The sequence below is a fragment of the Pezoporus occidentalis genome, unplaced genomic scaffold (assembly GCF_034315485.1).
Source record: "Pezoporus occidentalis ecotype Australia unplaced genomic scaffold, CSIRO_AGI_Poc_V1 ctg223, whole genome shotgun sequence".
Taxonomy (NCBI): domain Eukaryota; kingdom Metazoa; phylum Chordata; class Aves; order Psittaciformes; family Psittacidae; genus Pezoporus; species Pezoporus occidentalis.
In genome coordinates, this window is record NW_026914106.1 from 1,206,380 (window position 1) to 1,225,686 (window position 19,307).

General features: G+C 47.4%; 3 protein-coding genes across 7 annotated transcripts; all 3 read right to left on the reverse strand.

The window, feature by feature from the left end:
- Window positions 1-525: 525 nt before the first annotated feature.
- Window positions 526-1,048, reverse strand: LSM10 (LSM10, U7 small nuclear RNA associated). The gene has a single exon (XM_062620765.1). It carries the CDS (start codon window positions 1,046-1,048, stop codon window positions 677-679), a length of 372 nt encoding a protein of 123 aa, XP_062476749.1. The 3' UTR covers window positions 526-676.
- A 481-nt stretch (window positions 1,049-1,529) lies between these two features.
- OSCP1 (organic solute carrier partner 1) lies at window positions 1,530-12,070 on the reverse strand. 4 transcript variants are annotated; one of them, XM_062620760.1, is made up of 11 exons: window positions 11,917-12,070; window positions 10,679-10,708; window positions 7,007-7,161; window positions 6,179-6,346; window positions 5,481-5,561; window positions 4,745-4,848; window positions 4,241-4,369; window positions 3,918-3,987; window positions 2,836-2,975; window positions 2,111-2,174; window positions 1,530-1,646 (listed from the first exon to the last, which is right to left on the reverse strand). In XM_062620760.1, the coding sequence occupies exons 1-11, from the start codon at window positions 12,026-12,028 to the stop codon at window positions 1,530-1,532; spliced, it is 1,170 nt and encodes a 389-aa protein (XP_062476744.1). In that variant the 5' UTR covers window positions 12,029-12,070. The 4 variants fall into 4 exon arrangements, with proteins under 4 accessions (XP_062476744.1, XP_062476742.1, XP_062476745.1 ...); XM_062620758.1 differs by having other exon boundaries at window positions 7,007-7,269; XM_062620761.1 differs by lacking the exon at window positions 10,679-10,708.
- A 763-nt stretch (window positions 12,071-12,833) lies between these two features.
- Window positions 12,834-19,289, reverse strand: MRPS15 (mitochondrial ribosomal protein S15). 2 transcript variants are annotated; one of them, XM_062620767.1, is made up of 8 exons: window positions 19,145-19,289; window positions 18,063-18,125; window positions 17,668-17,743; window positions 16,777-16,825; window positions 15,924-16,008; window positions 15,050-15,108; window positions 13,693-13,884; window positions 12,834-13,042 (listed from the first exon to the last, which is right to left on the reverse strand). In XM_062620767.1, the coding sequence occupies exons 1-8, from the start codon at window positions 19,203-19,205 to the stop codon at window positions 12,884-12,886; spliced, it is 744 nt and encodes a 247-aa protein (XP_062476751.1). In that variant the 5' UTR covers window positions 19,206-19,289; the 3' UTR covers window positions 12,834-12,883. The 2 variants fall into 2 exon arrangements, with proteins under 2 accessions (XP_062476751.1, XP_062476752.1); XM_062620768.1 differs by lacking the exon at window positions 18,063-18,125 and having other exon boundaries at window positions 19,145-19,280.
- Between the last annotated feature and the right edge of the window lie 18 nt (window positions 19,290-19,307).

Here is a 19,307-nt window from a genome sequence, read left to right on the forward strand (position 1 = left end):
GACACAGGGAGAGGACGATGTTGATTGGCTGCCATTGGGATACGGCCTGGGCGGTGATATTTGCGGCACGTTTTGATTGGTTGAGGCGCGGACACGAAACGGAGGCAAGATTTGATTGGCTGGGGCCGTGCCACACCCGTCGCCCATTGGCTCCCGCGCACCGGGACCCCGCCGCACGGCCGGAGCCCGGGCAGGGCACACGTGCGGCGGGCAGAGCTGTGCCAAGGGCGGTGGGGGAGCGCGGCGGCAGAGCCGGCAGCTCCAGCATCCCCCTTCCCGTGCCCCGGGCAAAGCCAGCCCTCTCCGCGCCAAGCTGAGCCCCTCTCCCGTGGCCCTCTGCCCATTAAAGTCTTCAGACCACAACTGACCCCATCCCCAGCTCAGGACCAGCCTGCAGGGTAAAGCTATCCATGGGCAGCATGGAACAACCCCAGGATGTGGCTTTGGCCTGAAGAACTTTGCTTCCCCACCACGGGACATGCAAGGAGCTGCCAGCAGAACAGAAAATGAGCTGAGAGATCAAAGACCCTTTTAAAGTGGGTTATTTATCACAAAGAATAACCCTGCTTCCCTGTGGGCACTGGCCAGGGGAGCAGCAGAACCCCGTGTGCCCGGCTGGGATGCCTGGGGTGAGATGCGGAGGTGGCTGGCAGTCCAAAAGGGCAGGTCCATGGGCTCACTTGTACTTGGCACGAGGGAACTCCTTCCTGCCCTTGTCACGGCCCCCGAAGTAGCGGACCCTGTGGATGGCCTGGAGCTGCTGCTCGATGGTGGCCCTGATGTCCACCTCATCGGGGATATGGACGTAGCGGACGTTCCTGCCGGTCACAAAGAGCTCGTCCAGCTGGGACACGGTGCCCTGCCTGTCCGTGAAGGTCACCTCGGCCAGACGCACGTTCATGAAGGCGTCCACGCTGGTGATGCGCCCCGTGGCCGTGCTCTCGTCGCGGAGGTCCACGGTGGTGACGTGGCCGCACAGGCCCTGCAGCAGGATGACCAGGCTGTTCTCCGCGATGGTGCGCTCCTTGACTGAGTGGCTGACCTCCATCGCGTGCCTTCGGCTGGGAACAGGGAGACACTGAGCTGCATCCCGGCTGGATACCCCCACCACTGGCCAGAGCCGCCATCCTCAGCATCCCTACCACCCTCTGCACAACGTCCCTCTCTTAAATCACTCACATTCCCCACGTGTCTCCCCTTGCACACTGGGACCCTCACTGCCTCCTCCCTTGCACGCTCCATTGCACACTCCCCCTCTCCCAAGTCACTCCCATCCTCCATGTGCCCCCCCTTGCACACTGATGCCCCTCACTTGCACACCGCCCCTCTCCCACCGCTCCCACTCTCCATGTGCCCCCTTTGCAAGCACACACTGATCCTCCTCCCACCCTTGCACGCTCACCCCCGAGCCCCATCCCCTTGCACGCTCACCCGCCCGCCCGGCGGCAGGAAGGGGCGGCCGCGCCTGCGCTCTGCTCCCGCTCCCGGTCCCTCCCCGCTCCCGGTCCCGCCCCGGACCTTTACCGTGCTCAGAGCGCATCCATCAGCGCCAGGAGGTCTTCGCCCTTCTCGGAGCTCGCCGGGCGCGGCTCCTCCACCTCCAGCTCCCCCAGGATGCAGGAGAGCTCCTCCCGCCGGCCCGGCTCCTGCGGGGCGAGACAGCGCGGCTCAGACCGCGACGGGACGGGACGGGTCTGTGCGGGGCTGCCCTGCGATGTGCCCGCCCCTGCTGCCACCAGCCTTGGCTGGGCTGCCCTGGGCTGTGCCCAGCTGCCTGCCGATGCCTCTGAGCCCCTTCGAGAAGGGCTGCAGGCATCAGGCTGTAACCATAAGCAGGCAAACGAGCCATCTTAAGCAGCTAAAAGCTTAGAATATTCCTATTATAATACTGTATTATAGTATTATGAACTCGTAATATTTGTCAGGTTTCAGGTTCTCTTATGAAGCAGTCACCAAACGCAAAGGCTCAGTAGAAAACAGTGCCATGATTTACTGATGAGCTTAACTGGGGGTAAAAAAAGGTGCATTTTGAGTTGCTACTCTGGGTGAAACCCACTTCTTAGCAAGGCAGAGCAATGAGAATCAAAGGTCTGAAGTGTGCTGTACGTACCTGTGTGGCTTCTATGTTGATAACCTTGTATGATAACTCTTCAGGTCTAGTCAGTGCAGCGTGTCTTGATTGAAAACATGAAAAGAGTGCTTAATGTCATGATGACACACAAGTAAATGATAAAAATCAGATTTCATGAGGCTCCTGTAAGCATGAAGTTTGGACCACGTCCCTGTTCCTACTGGGCAAATTAATAATTGACCCAAGTTTGGAGGCTTTTCCCCGCCTCAGATTTTTTTAAGCTCGGTGTAGAACAGTGGGAATATCTCTGTCACTGAGATTAAAAGTAGATGTCTGCAGAAATCATGTAACAAAAAGTCCCAGTATCCTTGTGCTCCCCACCCAAGTGGTCAAGCCTGTGAGGCTGATCACCACCACCGGTTCCCACATACATCTACATACGTAGGTGTATTTGGGGAAAGGAGAGCTGAAAGGGCTGAAGGGATGTCTCTGTTCCATGGATAGAATGAAGCACAGCTTGTCACCCACTGCTGACCACCAGTGCTGCTCAGAGGGGACACCAGTGAGGGAAATGCTCTCCTTGCCGACAGCCGGAATAAACAAGCTGGGAAAAGCACTCCTCCTTCATCCTGAAGGGACCATCTGGACCAGGACAACAAAATGCTAACCCCTGCTATGTTGTCCCCTAAAGCTGTCCAGCTCTCCAGGGCTGTCCATACTGGCACCAGCTCCCAAACCCCAAATCAAGAAGGACCTGAGCATACTCTTCCTCCTCGTCGGTTGTGAATAAATTCAGTCGAAATCCTGTGTCACTGCCACTGGGATTCTTGATCTCCAGACCTCCCAGCAGCCTGGCTAGGAAGTTCAGTTCTTCTTTAGCAAGAGGGTTAGGGACTATATTCTCCTGCAGAAAACAGGTTCATTGGTGAGGTTACCCTGGAGATGAGGACTAGAATCATTTTTGTGTTTTCTGATATTACATAAATGTTCTTCAGAGTGATATAAATACATTTCCGTATTGTTGATGGTACAGATTGTGCAGATAGCTAGTAATTATCAGCTATAAAATGATGCTCGAATTTATAGACCCAGGACAAGATAATTTTACAGCTAAATTGAATAGCTGGGAAATCTGTAAAACCAGCTTTCTGTTTCTGTAGAGATTAAAATAGGATGCAAGAAAGCCATTGCATAAGCCTGTGTGTGAGGTTCTTCAGGAAAACGTGCTTTTCCCCAGCTCAAAAGCCATCGTGGACAATTGGATTCTCAATTCTCTTTAGAATCACAGAATCCCAGGCTGGATTCCAGAGCAGCTTGCTCCAAGCCCTGTGCAATGTGGCCTTGAACAGTGCCAGGGATGGGGCAGCCACAGCTCCTCTGGGCACCCTGTGCCAGTGCCTCAGCACCCTCACAGGGAAGAATTTGTGCCTAAGAGCTCATCTCAATCTTCCCTCTGGCAGGTTAAAGCCATTCTCCCTTTTACTATCCCTACAGTAAAAAGTCCTTCTCCAGATTTCTTGTAGGCCCCCTTTAGGTATCGGAAGACTCTTATAAGGTCTCCCCAAGAAGAAGAACAGAAGCAGTTCCCCTGAGGTTATCTTGTAATTGTAGACTAAAGTAATGGATTTTGTTTCCCTAAGAAATGAGATGAACAAAGGGGAAGGCAGTGAATGATTTAGAGGTGACAGATGTGGGCACTTCAATCAGTGACCCCATCTATTGAGGGACAAGGGAAAAGAATGTGAAATCTAGAAGGAAAAGCTCCCACCACATGTGGCCAGCTCAGGACCCACCGACCCAGACTGGTCAGCCAGTTAACCAGTGACAGGAAGAGAACAACACTGACCTTTGCATGGGATGCCAAGTTTTTGGATGATCCTGACATGTGTGTCTCTACTGGCCTACTAATGCTGTACCTAAAGGGAAAAAAACCACATGAGAAAGATCACTCTGTTACTTGTACGAGATAAAGGAGTTGGAAGAAGCAGTACAGTATCTATGATTTTAGGGTATTTTTCTGAAGACTGTAAATAACTGAAATAAGAAGTTACAGTTCAAGCTGGTAATAGAAAAGAGGGAAAAAACCACAAGGCTGAAGACATGCTTTTGAACAAATCCATAACCATCAACATTTACTTCCTGTTTCTATGTAGGACTAAAGTTACTCACATATTTGTTCCAAGTTTGAGGACTCTGTCTCCATAAAGACCAAAAGATCCTTCCCTTTGTGGAGTAACATAATTTCCAGGAGTGGTGAACTCAGTTCTTTTAACTTCATCTCCCTCGTGATTAAACATCCTTAAAACCAAGTCATTATTGAAACATAATTAATAGTTTTATTACTGATTTTCAGTACTGAGTTCCTTTGCTTACAGCACAAGAAAAAGGGGAATAAAACCCTAATCTGTATGTTAGTGAATGCCTATTTTACAGGATAAAGTACTAATAACTAATTTAATGGAGTAGAGAATGCCAGAAACAGCTTAACATTTCATTGCTGCCTGACTTAGTCCCAAATCCTTTAAATAGGACTTACTGGAGGTTCAGCTATCCCTGCAACATGAATGACAGCCTAAGCTCAATTCCTATTAGGCCTCTGGGACTGGCTGCTCTCCCTGAGCAGCCATACATGCAAGGCACTGCAAACAGGATGAGCAGTGGTTCAGAGCTCACCTGATGAGTCCTGGAACTTCTGTGCCCCAAGGAACAGGGCCTGATATTGGCAGCACAAAGCGACCATTGGAGTTTTGCACTTTATCCTTCAGAAAGATAGAAACCTGCAAAAGAATATTCCACCTTTGAGAAATTCAATTGCATATCATCTGATGTGAATCCTTTGAAGTATGGCCTTGCAGCCTTCCTGCCTAGACTGGGGTACGTTTCCCAGAGATTTAGGTCTATATTCTATATACTATATTGTATATATATATATACTGTATATATATACACTATACTATACTGACAGTATGATACAGGCCAAGGCCAGTAATGTAGAACTGTGGTCCAGACCATGGGCACACCAATCTAATATTTAAATGAATAAATAAAAGATATGTACTGTTTAGGCACATGAGTATGATCCATTTATTTAGAGAATATAAAACCCCATTACTTAAAGCTCAGGTTCTTTCGTATTTAGTTTTTATTAAAAGGAAAAACATATTTATGAACCAGGAGATCCATACTTGCAGAGATCCCTTTTTTCCATAGCATTTTAGAATTACTGAGTGTTATTGTAGTAGATGTGCTCAGTTTGTGAAATGCTGAAGTTGAAATTACAAACACATCATGATGACTGAAAAGTGTATGTAATAAAACCAAACCTACAGTGTAATTATAACAAGACACCTCCGTATTCTAGCCACAAACTCCCTTTCACTCTTACTGAATGGTTGTATTGAGCTCTTACCCGTATGTGCATGTCCTGAAAAAAAATGAGGAGCGTTTGCCTGATGAGCTGAAATTCTCCATCAGAGAGGCAGCTGTATGTCTGGAAAAGAAAAACCATTCATGGAAGGCTTTGCAAGTGTACTGTGTCCAAGTTAAAAGTGGAAACAAGGATATTGGAATACTGCTGGCAAAAATAGCATGTGTATGGCAGGGGAAGGAGAAATGATGGGGGGGGTGTGTGTGTATGTGTGAGGGGGCTTCAGTAATTATTATCCATGACTGAAGTCTGATTTAATTCCTGCAGAAGTCAGTGCAGACTTGATCAGGCTGAATAAGCAATGTATTGATTTAACCTGCACCAGCAGAAAAATAACACTTGACTTGTAGACATCTCCCTCTCCAGCAGCCCTTTAGAAACATTTCACGACTTCCCAGAACTTTCAACATGTTGTGAAACCAGTTCTCTTTCATTGGAATGCTCATATTCTTTGTCAAAAGAATTCCAGCAAAAGTTGGAAACTGGGAGGCCAATTTGTTTCCCTCAGTTAAGAAAGAAGGGAAGGTTATTGGGACGTTTCTCTGAGGAGGTATCAATGTCCACACTTGATATGGCACTTGCTGATGTAGTATTTAGTCTCTAAGATGAGCTTGAAAGAGAAAACAAATAAAATCATCTCAAACCACAGTGTATCCCACCCTTTTCCAAAGGATTCTTACGTCAATCAGCTGTCGGAAAGTTTCATCCACCTGATTCATAATCCCAGGGGAATCATATATGAAATCCTTGATGGCATCCAGGTGATTGAAGGTGACCAGCAGAATGTCCCTGGGCCGGGGGCACAGCAGCACTTGGTATTTGAAAGCCATTGTCATCAGGTCATACAGCTGCAAGGGAACACGGGGAAGTGTTGGTTCTGCCACAACAGAGTGTGACACCACTCAGGGAGCTTTGTGCTGATGTAGGAAGGGATTTAGACATTGAGGTTAGCGCCTGCCTATGGGAAGAAGAACCATTTCAGCTTTGCTTCCTGATAAAATAAGAGCTCTGCAATCACTGTCAGCCCTCCTGCTGGGCTTTCCAACTGCCTTTGAAACTACTGCCAATTTCCATAACCCTGGCACCCAGGTAGAGGTGTCTCAGGTAACCCAGTTCTGCTGGATATACTGTCTGCAGGCAAGAATTCTGTTTTCATTTCTGCTTAATTTGCAACTGCAAAACAGTGTCACTATAGAAATAGATATTTATACACACCCATGTATGTATGTATTTTAAATAGATATTAAAAAATCTGATAGAGAATGCTTCCTGAACTCCTAAAAATCCAACTTTTAGCTATTAAAGCAGAAATACAAGTTCTGAAGTATCTGACACTACCATAAATTTCCCCAAAACCTTGATGAGAACTTCTTTTACAAAGGAAGTGAATGGAATGAGGGCTGTCACAAAGCCCTTCAGAATTACAGTGATGTAAAGCCACGTGCTAATTATCCCAACCAGAAACCTATGAACAGAAGCACAGAAGGACTGGGCAGGAGGTTCTTTACCTTGTCCATGCTTGCCTGGTTCAGTCTCATGATTGAAGCATGAGCCAGGCGGTCGTACACTGTTCGTAGCGCTTTCTTGGAATAGAGTTCCTGCGGTTTAAACAGCTCTTCCATGAACTTTTTATTGAACATAGTTGTGATGATGTCATTCATAACTGCAAAGACAAAGAGCCTCTGGGTTTTTGCTTCAGAAACAGCACAGGATTTGTTCCACACTGAGAACTTGGACACTGACAGCTGTGAGGACTGACATGAATGCTTACCTGTGGAATGCGGTACATAGCCACAAGGGTAAAAGGAAAAGGAACATCACTTCCTAATGTCAACATTTCCCTCAATCCCACAGCAGCCCAAGCAAGATTCCTGCTGCCTGTCCCCGGGGGCAGAAAGCAGTGGGAATAAGGTTGGGTTTGTTGCTGGTTTTACAGCTATGGCACTTTTCCCTTTTTTAATTACTTTGTCTATAGGTGACTCTGACATGTATCATCTATAAAAGCTGCAGTTCTGCTTCCTAAGAAGACTGTTTTGCAAACTACAGCCAACTGACTCTGCCTGTCCTCTCTTTAGCCTTTGACACTCTTAGTCTATTTTTCCTTCTAAACAGAAGCTCCTGAATGATTCAAGACTCCCTGTAGTATTTGTTTCATAGGGATTAACACTGGCAAGTATTTAAGGAGGCGTTCATAACAGTGGGATCTCTGTCAGGCCATTCAGGGCTCTTACACAACCACCTCTGCAGATCATAAAGCAGTTCAAAAGCAGAACTCTCAATTTCCTTACACATGCTTTTTTTTTTTTTTTTAGGTGTAAATTTAGACATGGAATTGTCTACGTAAGGTAATTCCATGTCTAAATGTAGCACGACTTACACAAGAGTACATGGAGATCAGGAGTGCTGAGTATAAGGGCTACACTCTGGTTATGGAGCTTTTAATGCAAAGAAGAGAGAAAACATTTTGCAGTGATCCAAGCAAATGCATCATCCTAGCTTTTGTGCTGGATCTGATACTTTGATCATGTGCCTGATACATTCTACAGAGTCCTCATAAATAAGCATTTAGTTCTTTAACCAAAAAAAGGTTAAATCAATCTTCAAATCACACAGATTCCTACACAAGCCTGAGTTTTCCTGAGCAGGTGACTGTTACTGAGGCTGATGCTTAGAAATTAGAAAAATCTCAGAGGAAGTGATAAAGAAAAGGAAAAAAAGGATGAACTATGTGGTAGTGATTAGCTGTTGGAAACACTGCTGGAATCATTCACTGCTAGGGTAGACACCTGGCTTCTCACAACCTACCCAGACAGCCAAAGGAAAGTTAATGTCCCAGCCACTTCATCTTGCCTCAGATGAGTAAGTCTTAGTGAATGTTGTTAGGCATGCTGTAGGTGCTCAGAGCTAATAACTTGGGAAAAGTACCTTCTGATGGGATTCTCTCTCCTTGCTTAAACCTGATGGGTTTGGGTTTTCTCCTACACTGGTGCACACCCCTGGTGACACACACATCCCAGCACCCATTGCACTACACCTCCTGGGGCTCATAGATCCTGACAGACCTCAGCTCAGCTTCTGGGCAGCGTGGATTATAAATACACCTAATTACAAATGGGAAGAAAATCCCTCCTCTTCCTCCTGTCTTTTCAAACAAACTGTCCATAAACCAATCCCTACTTGCAGCCTGAGGCAAACCCCCTCCCTTTTTTCAGTGGAGAAAGTCAAACATATTAGCATTTGTTTATATTTCATTTTGCAAGTAACCATTTAGGACAGAAATGAGGAACTTTTGCCTTATGCTGCTGTCAAGAAAGATATTTTTAAGTTGCTTGTCCGTGTTGCCCACACAAAGGCTGAGAAGCATCTTTGCAGGGTCACTAATAACTGAAACTGTCAGGAGACAGACAACATCCCACTATGCTGACTGTGGCTGGCAGATATTCACACTGCAATTCCAAGCTCTGTGTTAACCACACACCCAGCCTGACATAAATTGTCTTCTGAGATTAAAAACTCTTGTATTGGCTATAAAAAGAATTGACAAAGACACAAAAAAAGTCATGGTAAAGGGCAAATCTCACATGGTATGTTTGGTAATGACACAGCAGAGAGATCTGAGAGCACAGGTAGGCCCTAAGGAGATATTTACACCATTCTAACAATGGAAAATAACAAAGAAAGGAGCTCAAGGGAAAATGGTACGCCAAGCAACATAGCATAAAAGCAATTCAGCGGAGAGCGGTTTCATCCACTGGGATGGGGAAAGGGAAACCAAGTATAGACAATGGATGGGCAGAAGAGAAGCTGAGGATTTACAGTGGTTTTCACTTCCACGTGCCCTGTCACTGGTGCCAGACACATGCTAATGTCTGGTACACTGCCACGTAACGTGGCTTGGATGCATGACAAGAGACTGAAGCCTTTACACCTGGATTATGCTTGTGCTTCCTGGAGGACATTCAAGGCAGCAGAGGGGACGTTATGAGCTCAAAACAGCCACGCATTCTACTTGCAATAGGTTTATAGTTGGTAACAAGGTCAAAGGCATGCAAAGCTGCCTTGTCATGGCTTCATCATCTGGTTACTCTATGTAGCTCTTCAGAGCTTGCCCCAGGAGCAGTGTCCATCGGCAAACCTTTTTCTCTCACAAGAGAAGCTGATGGATTGGTCAATGTGGGATCTGCATCTGTGCTGCTACCACCTAAATATGCTCAAATGGGCTTTTGTACAACTCATTATCAGTTTGGGTATGATAAAAGAGGAATTTGGAATCTTTTTAGACTTCTAAAATCTTAGATGCTGGAAAAGTAGTGTTCTTGGAAGCAGGGCCTAATGGTAGCATAAAACAGCAGGGGCCAACTCCAGGATACCAGTATTTACCTTCAAAACCTACAAATAATGTTTATTTTAAACCCCAAGAATCATAACCCTGATTTCTCTTTAAAAAGGGCTGCTCAAAAAGCCACTGAAAGTTCTACCTTTCCTACCTACCAAAAATGACATAGTTTAAGAGGTTTATTTGCCCACCCAGCTCCTTACCGCAGCCCTTTGCTGCCTGTTTCCAGGCAGAGTCTATAAGGAAACACTCACCCTGCAGCTGCTCCAGCACAAACCCCAAGGTCTCAGCTCAAACCCACCCTCAGGGGTCATTTCAATCAAGTGGAGCTTGGCTGAAGCTCCCCTGTGATCAGTCTGCAAGGGTGGTGACCACTGGCAGAGACAGATGCAGCTAGGATGGAAATGCCTTAAATCCTTCCTGGAGTTCACCTGTCAAAACCCTAAGCAATGAATTAGAAATGGAGTATACAAACTATTCCTGCAGTTCAGCTGAAAAACAGCCTTCACAATGCCCACCCAATTGTATCATTGCATTGATACGATGCTAGAAAAAATACAAATCTCATTTTGGCTAGGAAGGCTGCTCTGATAAAAGGTTTTGATCTATTTATGGTCTTGATTAAATTAGCAACTTACTTTTGGAGCCATACACTTGTGAGCTATTCCCTATTTTCAATACAATCTATATTTCAAGTGAGTTTTAGTGAACGGGTGAGTTATTCATCTTTGATGCTATGACTAGAAGGCTGCAGGAACAGCACATGGTGTGTTCACATATGATAAGCCCCATGTGTGCATGTAGTGGTGTTTGTCTACTGCATGCAGCTAGAAGGTTACAGTACCTCGTTTCCTGTCCACATCTGTCCATTCATCTACACGAAGCATATAAAACAAAAACACCAGTTCAAGAAGTAAGAACAATAGTTTCAAGGAGAAGAAAAGAAATAATCTAAATAAAAGAGAGAAAATCTAACTAAAGGACTTGGGTTTTTCTCACAGCATTCAGTGAACTCTTCCGTTAGTTGACATCTTTTACAAGCACACAGATGGTGAAACCTTGCCCTCCCCTTGGAAACAACTCTGTTGCTTCAATGGAGATAAAATCTTACCCTGGATTGACTTTTAGCACGTTTTGCATTGAGCTTGGAAAGTTTTCAGCTGTTTTTTTCACACTTGCAAGTAAAGAATATTTGAGTTTAAAGCATTAACAAACACCTCAGTGTGGAGGAAACCACATCTCAGTGAAATGAACACTCCAGTTTTGGTAAGATAAAATACAAGTGTGGATAAACGAGTACAGAGCTAACTCTCCTGCTGAGATATTCCACCAAGTACGGAATATCTCAGCTAATCCAGTCTAAACTCTAAACTTAGACCTACGTGATCAGCAGTAAACTTTTGGCATTGATCGTTCTCTAAGACACACAGGAATAACTCAGATTTGCACCACTGTAGCAAAACCTGTGCTACTGCTTCTTAATACTGAATAGGCAGGAGAAGGAATTAGGTCTTCCTGAAACAGTTCAGGCCCTGGACTGAGATGCCCAAGTCCTGACTTATTTTGATTCCAAAATTACATTTCTGAAGCTCTAAGCTCTGAAACAAATACAGAAACGCAGAAATGGGTTTCAGTTTATACCTTATCTGTGTGCATTTCACGAATTAGCTTCCATAAGACCTTCAGGCAGTTATTACCACAGAAGCTTCATGACAACTGATTAATTCAAGAGGCTTTACTTCGAAATTAAGATGAGAAAACACACACAATTAATTACTGCAGCGAGGAAACTACTTGCCCCAGCAGCTTTTCAAGGACAGCTCTGAGCATCCTTCAGTGCCAAGTATACCCGTGTTTACTGCACTAGAGAACACAGAGGCGAGCCGGCCCTGGAGGAGCCCATCTCTTTACCTGGCTGGGGGCCGGCACCGGCGGCTCCTCCCGACCAGACCCGGGGCGGCCTCAGGCCCCGGTCCCGCACTCAGGCCTCAGGCTGAGGCCCCGCTCGGCACCCACAGGCCGCGGGAGCCCCGACCCCACGCAGGACGGGCTCCGGGAAGTGCCCCGGCCCCGGGCTCTCACCTTTGCGGGCTTTCTCGCCCGGGATGCTCTGGGCCCGGAGGCGCTGGTCCAGGATGTACAGCATCTCCCCGCCCAGGTTGAGGAACAGCAGCGGCAGCGTCCGCACCGACATGGCGACCGCCGGTCCCGCCGCCGCCGTTGTTGTTGCCGGGCAACCAAGGAGCCAATCGGGAAGCGCCGTCTTGGCCCGCAGGGGTCCCCTCAGGAGAGGCTCTTCAGCCGGGTGCGTGGGTTGTGGGTGCGGGAGGGAAGTGGCGGTTTGTGACAGAAAGCGTTAAAATAGCGAGTTTAATACGATAAAAGAGAGGTCAGCGCTCCCCGGTGTCCTGCTGGTGACCGCAGCTGAGACAAAGGAGGGGCGTTTTGTGGGTATCAACCAACAGGCATCACCGTAATCACACCAGCAATGCACTTTTCATCACCAGCACCGGCGTTTTGTGCTAAAACCAACCCACCAAGTTCGAGAATGACAGAGGGAAGGCTGCGGAGAGCAAAGGTAAGGTATAGGTCCACTGTGAAATCAGATGTGATTAACAGGGTTTGTGCAGCCATAAAGCTCCTCCTCAACCCAAGTGAGGAGAGGGGCACGGAGCTTTGAGCTACTGTCAGGGCTGCTGTCTTACCACATTCTTTCGCCTCATTTATCACCCCACAGCTGCATGCAGCTGGGTCAGTGCCACAACAGCACGATCCCGCAGGCTGGCTGGGTGAGGACAGGAGATGGGCACTGCTCCAAGGCATTCCCATCCCTGCCCCTCAGCCAGGAGCCAGGGGTGAACCCCCCCCAAGGTCCTCCCCTCACACAGCCTGAACTGCTCACAACACAAGCCTTAAACTTCTAAAACTGCTTCAATCGCTTATTCCAGGTGCTCAGAACGGTGCAGGCCATGCACACACATAAGCAAAGAGGCTTTAGGTCTTTCAGTAGTTATTTATTGTTAGAGACTGCACCAGGTTCAATGTGCTGCTACACCGGCGTGCCCTCGGCCTGTGCCTGTGCCTGCTCCTGTGCCTCCTTCTCCCGTGCCTCCTTCTCCCGCGCAGCTCTGGCTCTGGCTCTTGCTCGCCACTCCTGCCTCTGCTTCAGCCTCTCCGGTGCTTTCAGCTTCTGCACCTCCTCAAAAACCTGCAGGAGAATGTGAGAGAAAGGGAGCTGGATCCTGGTTCTGGAGCAGAGGGCAGGAGGCAGGCTGTGCAGTGAGATCTGCTCCTTCCCATGTGCCTCCTCCGGGATGCCAGCCAGCTCTGCTCCCAGGGTTGCGTTTGGAGGCATTCTGTCTTTGGTTGTAATTGCATCGGGCTACAATTTAGTATATACAGACTGAAGGCATGTCCTGCTTTTTGATTCTGCTCAGAGACACACTGCACACAGCGGTTACAGCAATGCACTGAGATGAAACGAGAGCAGACAGTGGCTGTACCTGCGTTTCTGTTCCAAAGCTGCCCCTAAATTGAATTGTCTCACACATTAGTTCCAATACCAGGCTTGGAAAAGAAAAGCTGGCTTGAATTCTAAATTTCTGAGCAAACTAGCAAAACAACCTGAAATTCTCCAGCACAGAACATCTGCAGCATGACTGCTGCTGCCCACTGCATAACTGTGGAGCTCTTTGCTGAGCTTACACATTTCTCTAAAGATATTATCACTGTCTGCTCAAATTCAAAGCAGCATGGATTTTGAAAGGATTTAACTACCAGTCTTCTTAATTGTGCCCTTCTCTAAAAGGACTTTTTCCCACTCCAGCTACGTGGCCTGCTCTGCAGGCTGCTCCATACCCTGCGACAGAAAGCCTTCTTCACCAGCCAGCGCTTGGTGATCCGCCGGGAGTAGGCAGCGGGCAGGCTGTACTGGATGTTCAGCTGCTTGCAGGTGTTCTCAAAGGCATCATAGCGGACACGCCGAAGATAGCCCAGGAGTTTCTTCCGGCGATCTATATCCATCAGCATGCGGCGGCGGTTACTTTTATCCTGCAAAGATTGCAGACAGATTATTCCTGTTCTAATAAATTACTTAGAATGGACCTGATTATGGCTGAAAGGAAACAATCAGGTTAAGGACAGTATCTTGGAACCATTTTTCTTGGCAGATACTGCAGCACATTAGGTCACTACAAGGAGATCTGAGCAGATTTAATTTACTTTCCACTGAAATTGCTTTCTTCATTCCGTGCTTGCACTTTCACCTTCCTCCCCCAGCCTTGAAGGCTGTTTCCAACTTGTACACAGCAGTGAAAGCCACAGTGGCTTGGAGGCACAGGCCAAAGGGAAGGTCTACTGGCTAAAAGCTCTGCTTCCCCTGAAATGTGTTGGTCCAGAAACAACACAGAAGCATTTCCCTTTAAAATGTGAAAATAAACCATGACTTGGCTCTGACCATTTAGGTTGTTCTTTGGAAGAGAGCACGTGTAGCCAGAGCCATTCAGGGCAGCCTCCCATAGGAGAAACTTCCTCAATGTGTGTAAGAAACTGGCTTCATCCGAGTAATTTCTAAAGGTCTTTTCTGCTGAAACATTTTGTACAACTTCTGCCTTCTTACTAAAACTGAATTCTATTTCATTTTACCCTTCAAGCTTTTAACAAACGCACTTTTTTCAAGCACAGCTGGTTCATGCATTTCCCACCTTTTGCACTGCATAAAGAATCTTTAATACATCTTGTTCCTAAATTTGCAGTTGTGCTGTTTCAAATTTGGGCTCTGAACCCAGGCAGCTTTAGAGAGGATTGTGGTTGTTATGACACTAACACAGTCCTGCCTGCTCAACGTTCTCATAGGCAGAACTAAGACAGAATACAGCTGCTGAAGTGGGAACATTAATTACACGGAAAACTAAGCAGCAAAGCCACACCTGCAGCAAGGATAAATTTAGCTGAACTCCATTCAAAGTTATCTGCTCAGCTGTTTCCACCAATCCAGTGACAAAAAAGAACAAGCTCTTCATCCCAGTTGGTGAGCACGTAGCTGTGACTGAGCCAGCAGCTTCCCAGGCTGGCACCCGGGAACATTTATAACTATTTTATAACCTTCTCAGGAAAGCCACAATGCCCAGAATTAAAATCCTTTTGTTCTTGAACTGAGAAAACAACCTGAGCAGCTGCTGGCTCAGACGTGTGGGCTCAGACTTCTGACAGTTACCTTGGGATGCTTCTGAAGATGCTCCTCGTAACTGCGTATCTTGGCAGTCAACACAGCAACTGTAAAGAACAGATGTAACAAGCCGTGTGAGAGCAGCAGCAGCTTTCTGGGGTGAGACAGTGTCATCTGCATTGCCTCCAAATTGCCAGCTGAGGACCCACTGCACCACAGCAAACATCACCACACAGCCCTCCAAACGAGAGCAAAACAAACCACAAAATACAACCTACTCAACCTAAGTCAGAACTATTACTATTATGAAGATGCTTAATTAGAGGATAAAAGCTTAACAACAGCTCAGATGACTTCATCTGTAAACTGCCTCTTGCACTCAATTATGGGTGACTTTACATTCACTTCACTTGGCTTGGAGGAAGAGACACAAACTAAAGGCTCTTTCTAAAAGCAGCAGCCAGCTCTTTGTGATTTCAGGCACTGGATTAAGAGGCCAGTGGCATCCTGCGGAGCTGAAGGATGATAAAGGAGTGCATCTTGGTCAAAAGCAGTGTGGCCTCCATCACTGCACTGGCAGCCAGAACTCTCTGATGCAAAGGGAAATTTGGGTTCCACGGCTAAATCTAGTAGTTCATTTTGGTAATGAAGTACAATGCTTCCTGTCATATAAGCACTTCAAGCAGGATAATGCACTTGCCACCCCTGGAGGATGGATACGGAGCAGGAATTTGGAAGATGCCCTAGCAGACATCTGCCAGCAAGCTCAGGCACTGCTTCCACAGTGTTCCCCACCCCTGAAGCTCCAGGGCATACTGCAGGTACTCTCCTGAAGGAAACCTGAAGTGCTGGGGTGGGAATAGCTGAATAAAAGCAGAGATATATCGTCTGCCAACAATACCCTCCTGCTTTTTTAACTTACCTTGCACCTCAAAAGAGCCATTGTCGCTGGGAGACCTCCTGACCTTCTCCACCAGCTGCTGTGTCTTTATTTTCATCTTTTCCTTCTGTGGATAACAGCAAAGGGCTTGTCACTTTCTCAAGAGCACTAAAGGTCTGAGACACCCCAGCTCTCTTCCCGAATGCCCAGCTAAAGGTTTTGTAATTAATAGCTTTACTCAGTGTCCATCACAAAGTGTGAAAGAAGTGCTGCAAAAAAAGGCCCTGCTGCTTGCAGGACAGAGTACAGCAGCAAAGCAGCACAAAAAGATCTCAGCAGAACACACAAGTGCCATTGTTCAAACCAAGAGTGCAGGCACACCCTTCACCCCAGGACTACAGAAGGAGGGTGTTGAAGAGGCCCTGCTGCTCTCACAAGTGTGGGAGAGAACTGGGGCTGACCTCACATGGCAGTAGCTTTTACTTTTCGCATTTTTTAAGCTTAAGTGTTAAGTAGCAAGAAATGGCAAGATCTTTCTGCTGCCTTACAATTCACTTACTTTGTTTTCTGGGCACACAAAAAGTAGTTTGAAGCACATCTGCTGCCCAGTGCCCTGGTTTCTAGGGCACAGGCCTCATCAGTAATGTAACACAGCTCATCTCCCCTGTGACAGCCTAATATTTTCTTCTAATTTTAGTACGTAATTATTATCATAAAGATTGCATGATCAATTTTAGGAGCATACAAAACTTTTCACTCACATATTTAATAGCCCCAGATTTGCAGTCACCGAGCAACACTTAAAGTGAAGGGCATTTAACAATACAGACAGGTCTTACACACACGTGCTCACTGGATCTGCCACATATTCTGATGGAAGTAGAATGGAACTAACCTGGCTTGCCATTTCCAGTGACAACAGCCTTTTCACTACATCATCCACACTGCAAGAAGATTGCAGGTTAGTTTATAAGCTAGAAAGGAAGTACATTTAAGTACAGAAATGAGGTTAGCTTTTCAGAACATGTTATCTTTTCTCAACCTTAATTTACTCTGCACATGTACAGCAATTCTCCTCCCCTCCCAGACCTGTCAGGTATAAACTGGTTCTTGCATTCCTAGGGAAAACCACGGTGTGGATTACTGAACATGGAGGAGTTTTGCTGCTGAGGGAAGCAAGTTATTTCAAATATTGAGAAAGTCTTATGAATTCCAGAAACCTGACGTGAAAATAGGTGCTGAAGATAACCCCAAGTAAGCACACAAGGGCAAAATAAGACCAGCTCCTTCAAAGATGTGTGAAAGTCTCAGAAACGCCACTGGGGGCTCTCCCTGCATCACACATGAGCAGAGCTGGAATCGAAGCTTAAACCCTCTCAACTCCAGGTCCAGGTTTCAACAGCAGCCACTCCTTTGGAGCTGTTTCACCACACCCTCTCCAGCACCTGAGTTCAAGACAGGCACAGGGTATTTCTAAGAAGATTATTTCTAGTATTTCAATATTGTTTCTCTTTTCTATGCTCTACAAAGTCCACAGAAGATGTGGGCAACCAGCACTTAATCTTGCATTAAGAAAACAACCCCCCTTAAACAACCATCATCAGTGATTGCTTTTGCAAATTCGACTTTCAGAATGACTCTGCAGTTTCTGTGCTAAATTGCAAACCAGTGATCACAGAGCACTGATTAATTACCAAGCAGGTGACAGCTTCCACACAGCATGGTTGTGCCTGTGTAAGATACAAATCTCTGAAGAGAACAGTCCTTCCCTCTCCCTGCATCATACCTATTTACTACTGGGACATCGGTATAACCTTTCTTCAGCATTGTGGGAGGAAGGTCATCCAAATGGCTGGGGAAGTCTACAAAGAAAAGATGAGCATTTGAGGAAGAGCAGTACAAAGTCAGGGCTCTGAACATACCCGCAAACTAGATCAGAGGAAACAAGTTGCAAAGAAAAGAGACTGTATGCTCCAAATAAGAAGGAAGAACTTAAGAGATAGAGCTGAGATGGAAGGAATTGAGTGAATAAAATCGGGTGCAACCTCTTGCCTTCAGCACCCTGGATTTACAACCTGGTGTACAGTCCATTGAGATCAGTGATCTCTTGCTAATGGCAAGTACTGATTTCCCACACATTACGAGCAGCTGAATTTTGGCTAACTTCTAATCTTGACATACCTTTCATTCTTTTTTTCACAGGTCTAGCATACCATCTGGCTGTCTGAATAAGGGGACTGCAAGCTGGATGGAAGAAAACAAAGATTGATCAGACTCATATGCTTTTTTAAGCTATGAACACATTAAATACCACTCAGTCTGTACTGGAAAACTGGTCAGAGTATTTAAGACTCCAAGGGGATCAGTGGCCAGCCAGGTCTTTTGTCCCAAAGGAGCGTGAACAGTTCAGTGTGGTTCTCACATGAGTGCTAAAAGAAATGGGTGAAGCTGTGCTTCTTCTGGGTGATCTGCACCCAAATAATGAGAACAGAGCAGCAAGGAGGAGATTACAGACATCAAGCAGAGTGTGAGGGCTTCCCAGCTACACTGTGTCCATCTGGAGGGTTTAAACTGATGAACTAAATCAAGTAATTCCTTGTGAGTTAGAGGCTGCTCTGGACTACCCCAACGGCAGAGCGCAGAGGCAGCGAGATCTAGAGGCAACCTTTGAGCAGCACAGCTGGCTAAGGGTGAGAATACTCATCCACAGCCTCAACTGAGACGTTCTTTGACCTTCCAAGGACAAAATCCTCCAACTGCTCCTTCGAGGCTCCTGGAATCAATGCCTGCTCCTGTGCCTCCAACGTGTCTTCAAGTACAGCCTTTGCCAGCACACAGCCCTGCCTGCAAACGGGACAGGCTGAGAGGCCCCGGAGCGCAGCGCCGGACCCGCAGGGCACCAGCGCTGTGTGCAGGCTGCGAGCACAGGCACTGCCCGCAGGGCTCAGCACGCCACTCGTGCTCTCGGTGCGGTCACAGCAAGCGCGGAAGCCCCGCAGGGCTCCAGCCCGCACCTTGGCCCCGCTCGCAGCAGCTTCGCCTTGGGGAGCTGCAGCCTTGGGGCTGCTCCGGCAGGTCCCGGTTGTACCGGGCAGGGTCAGCGGGCAGCCCCCAGCCCTCGGCCCGGCTCCTCCACTCGTACGTGCCCACAGCCTCCCGCCGCCTCTCAGGGCTGCTTCAAGCTCCTTCCACTCCATCCTAGGCCACCCCGAGACCGCCCCTTCCCGTCTGTCCCCGGCCCCCTCTTCCCCCGCACTCCTCACCGGCCCCGCCGCGGGCCGGCCCCGCCAGGCAGCGGCCCAGCACCGTCCGCAGCGCCAGCATGGCCCTCCGCTCACGGGCTCGCCGCAGTGGGCGCCGCCATCTTGCCCAGGCGCCACGGCCGAGCGCCGAGCCAGAGCGAAGGGGCCGAGCGCCGAGCCAGAG

What these genes read in the sequence shown, in the direction of transcription:
- LSM10 (XM_062620765.1), bottom strand. Translation starts at nt 1,048, where the DNA reads ATGGAGGTCAGCCACTCAGTCAAGGAGCGCACCATCGCGGAGAACAGC.
- OSCP1 (XM_062620758.1), bottom strand. Translation starts at nt 12,028, where the DNA reads ATGTCGGTGCGGACGCTGCCGCTGCTGTTCCTCAACCTGGGCGGGGAG. An exon ending in TTCAGGACATGCACATACGG is followed by an intron (nt 4,849 to 5,480) that starts GTAAGAGCTCAA and finishes ATTCTTTTGCAG; the next exon opens with GTTTCTATCTTTCTGAAGGA. An exon ending in CTCAAACTTGGAACAAATAT is followed by an intron (nt 3,988 to 4,240) that starts GTGAGTAACTTT and finishes TTTTCCCTTTAG; the next exon opens with GTACAGCATTAGTAGGCCAG.
- MRPS15 (XM_062620767.1), bottom strand. Translation starts at nt 19,205, where the DNA reads ATGCTGGCGCTGCGGACGGTGCTGGGCCGCTGCCTGGCGGGGCCGGCC. An exon ending in GATGTCCCAGTAGTAAATAG is followed by an intron (nt 16,826 to 17,667) that starts GTATGATGCAGG and finishes ATCTTCTTGCAG; the next exon opens with TGTGGATGATGTAGTGAAAA. An exon ending in CACTGGAAATGGCAAGCCAG is followed by an intron (nt 16,009 to 16,776) that starts GTTAGTTCCATT and finishes TGTTATCCACAG; the next exon opens with AAGGAAAAGATGAAAATAAA.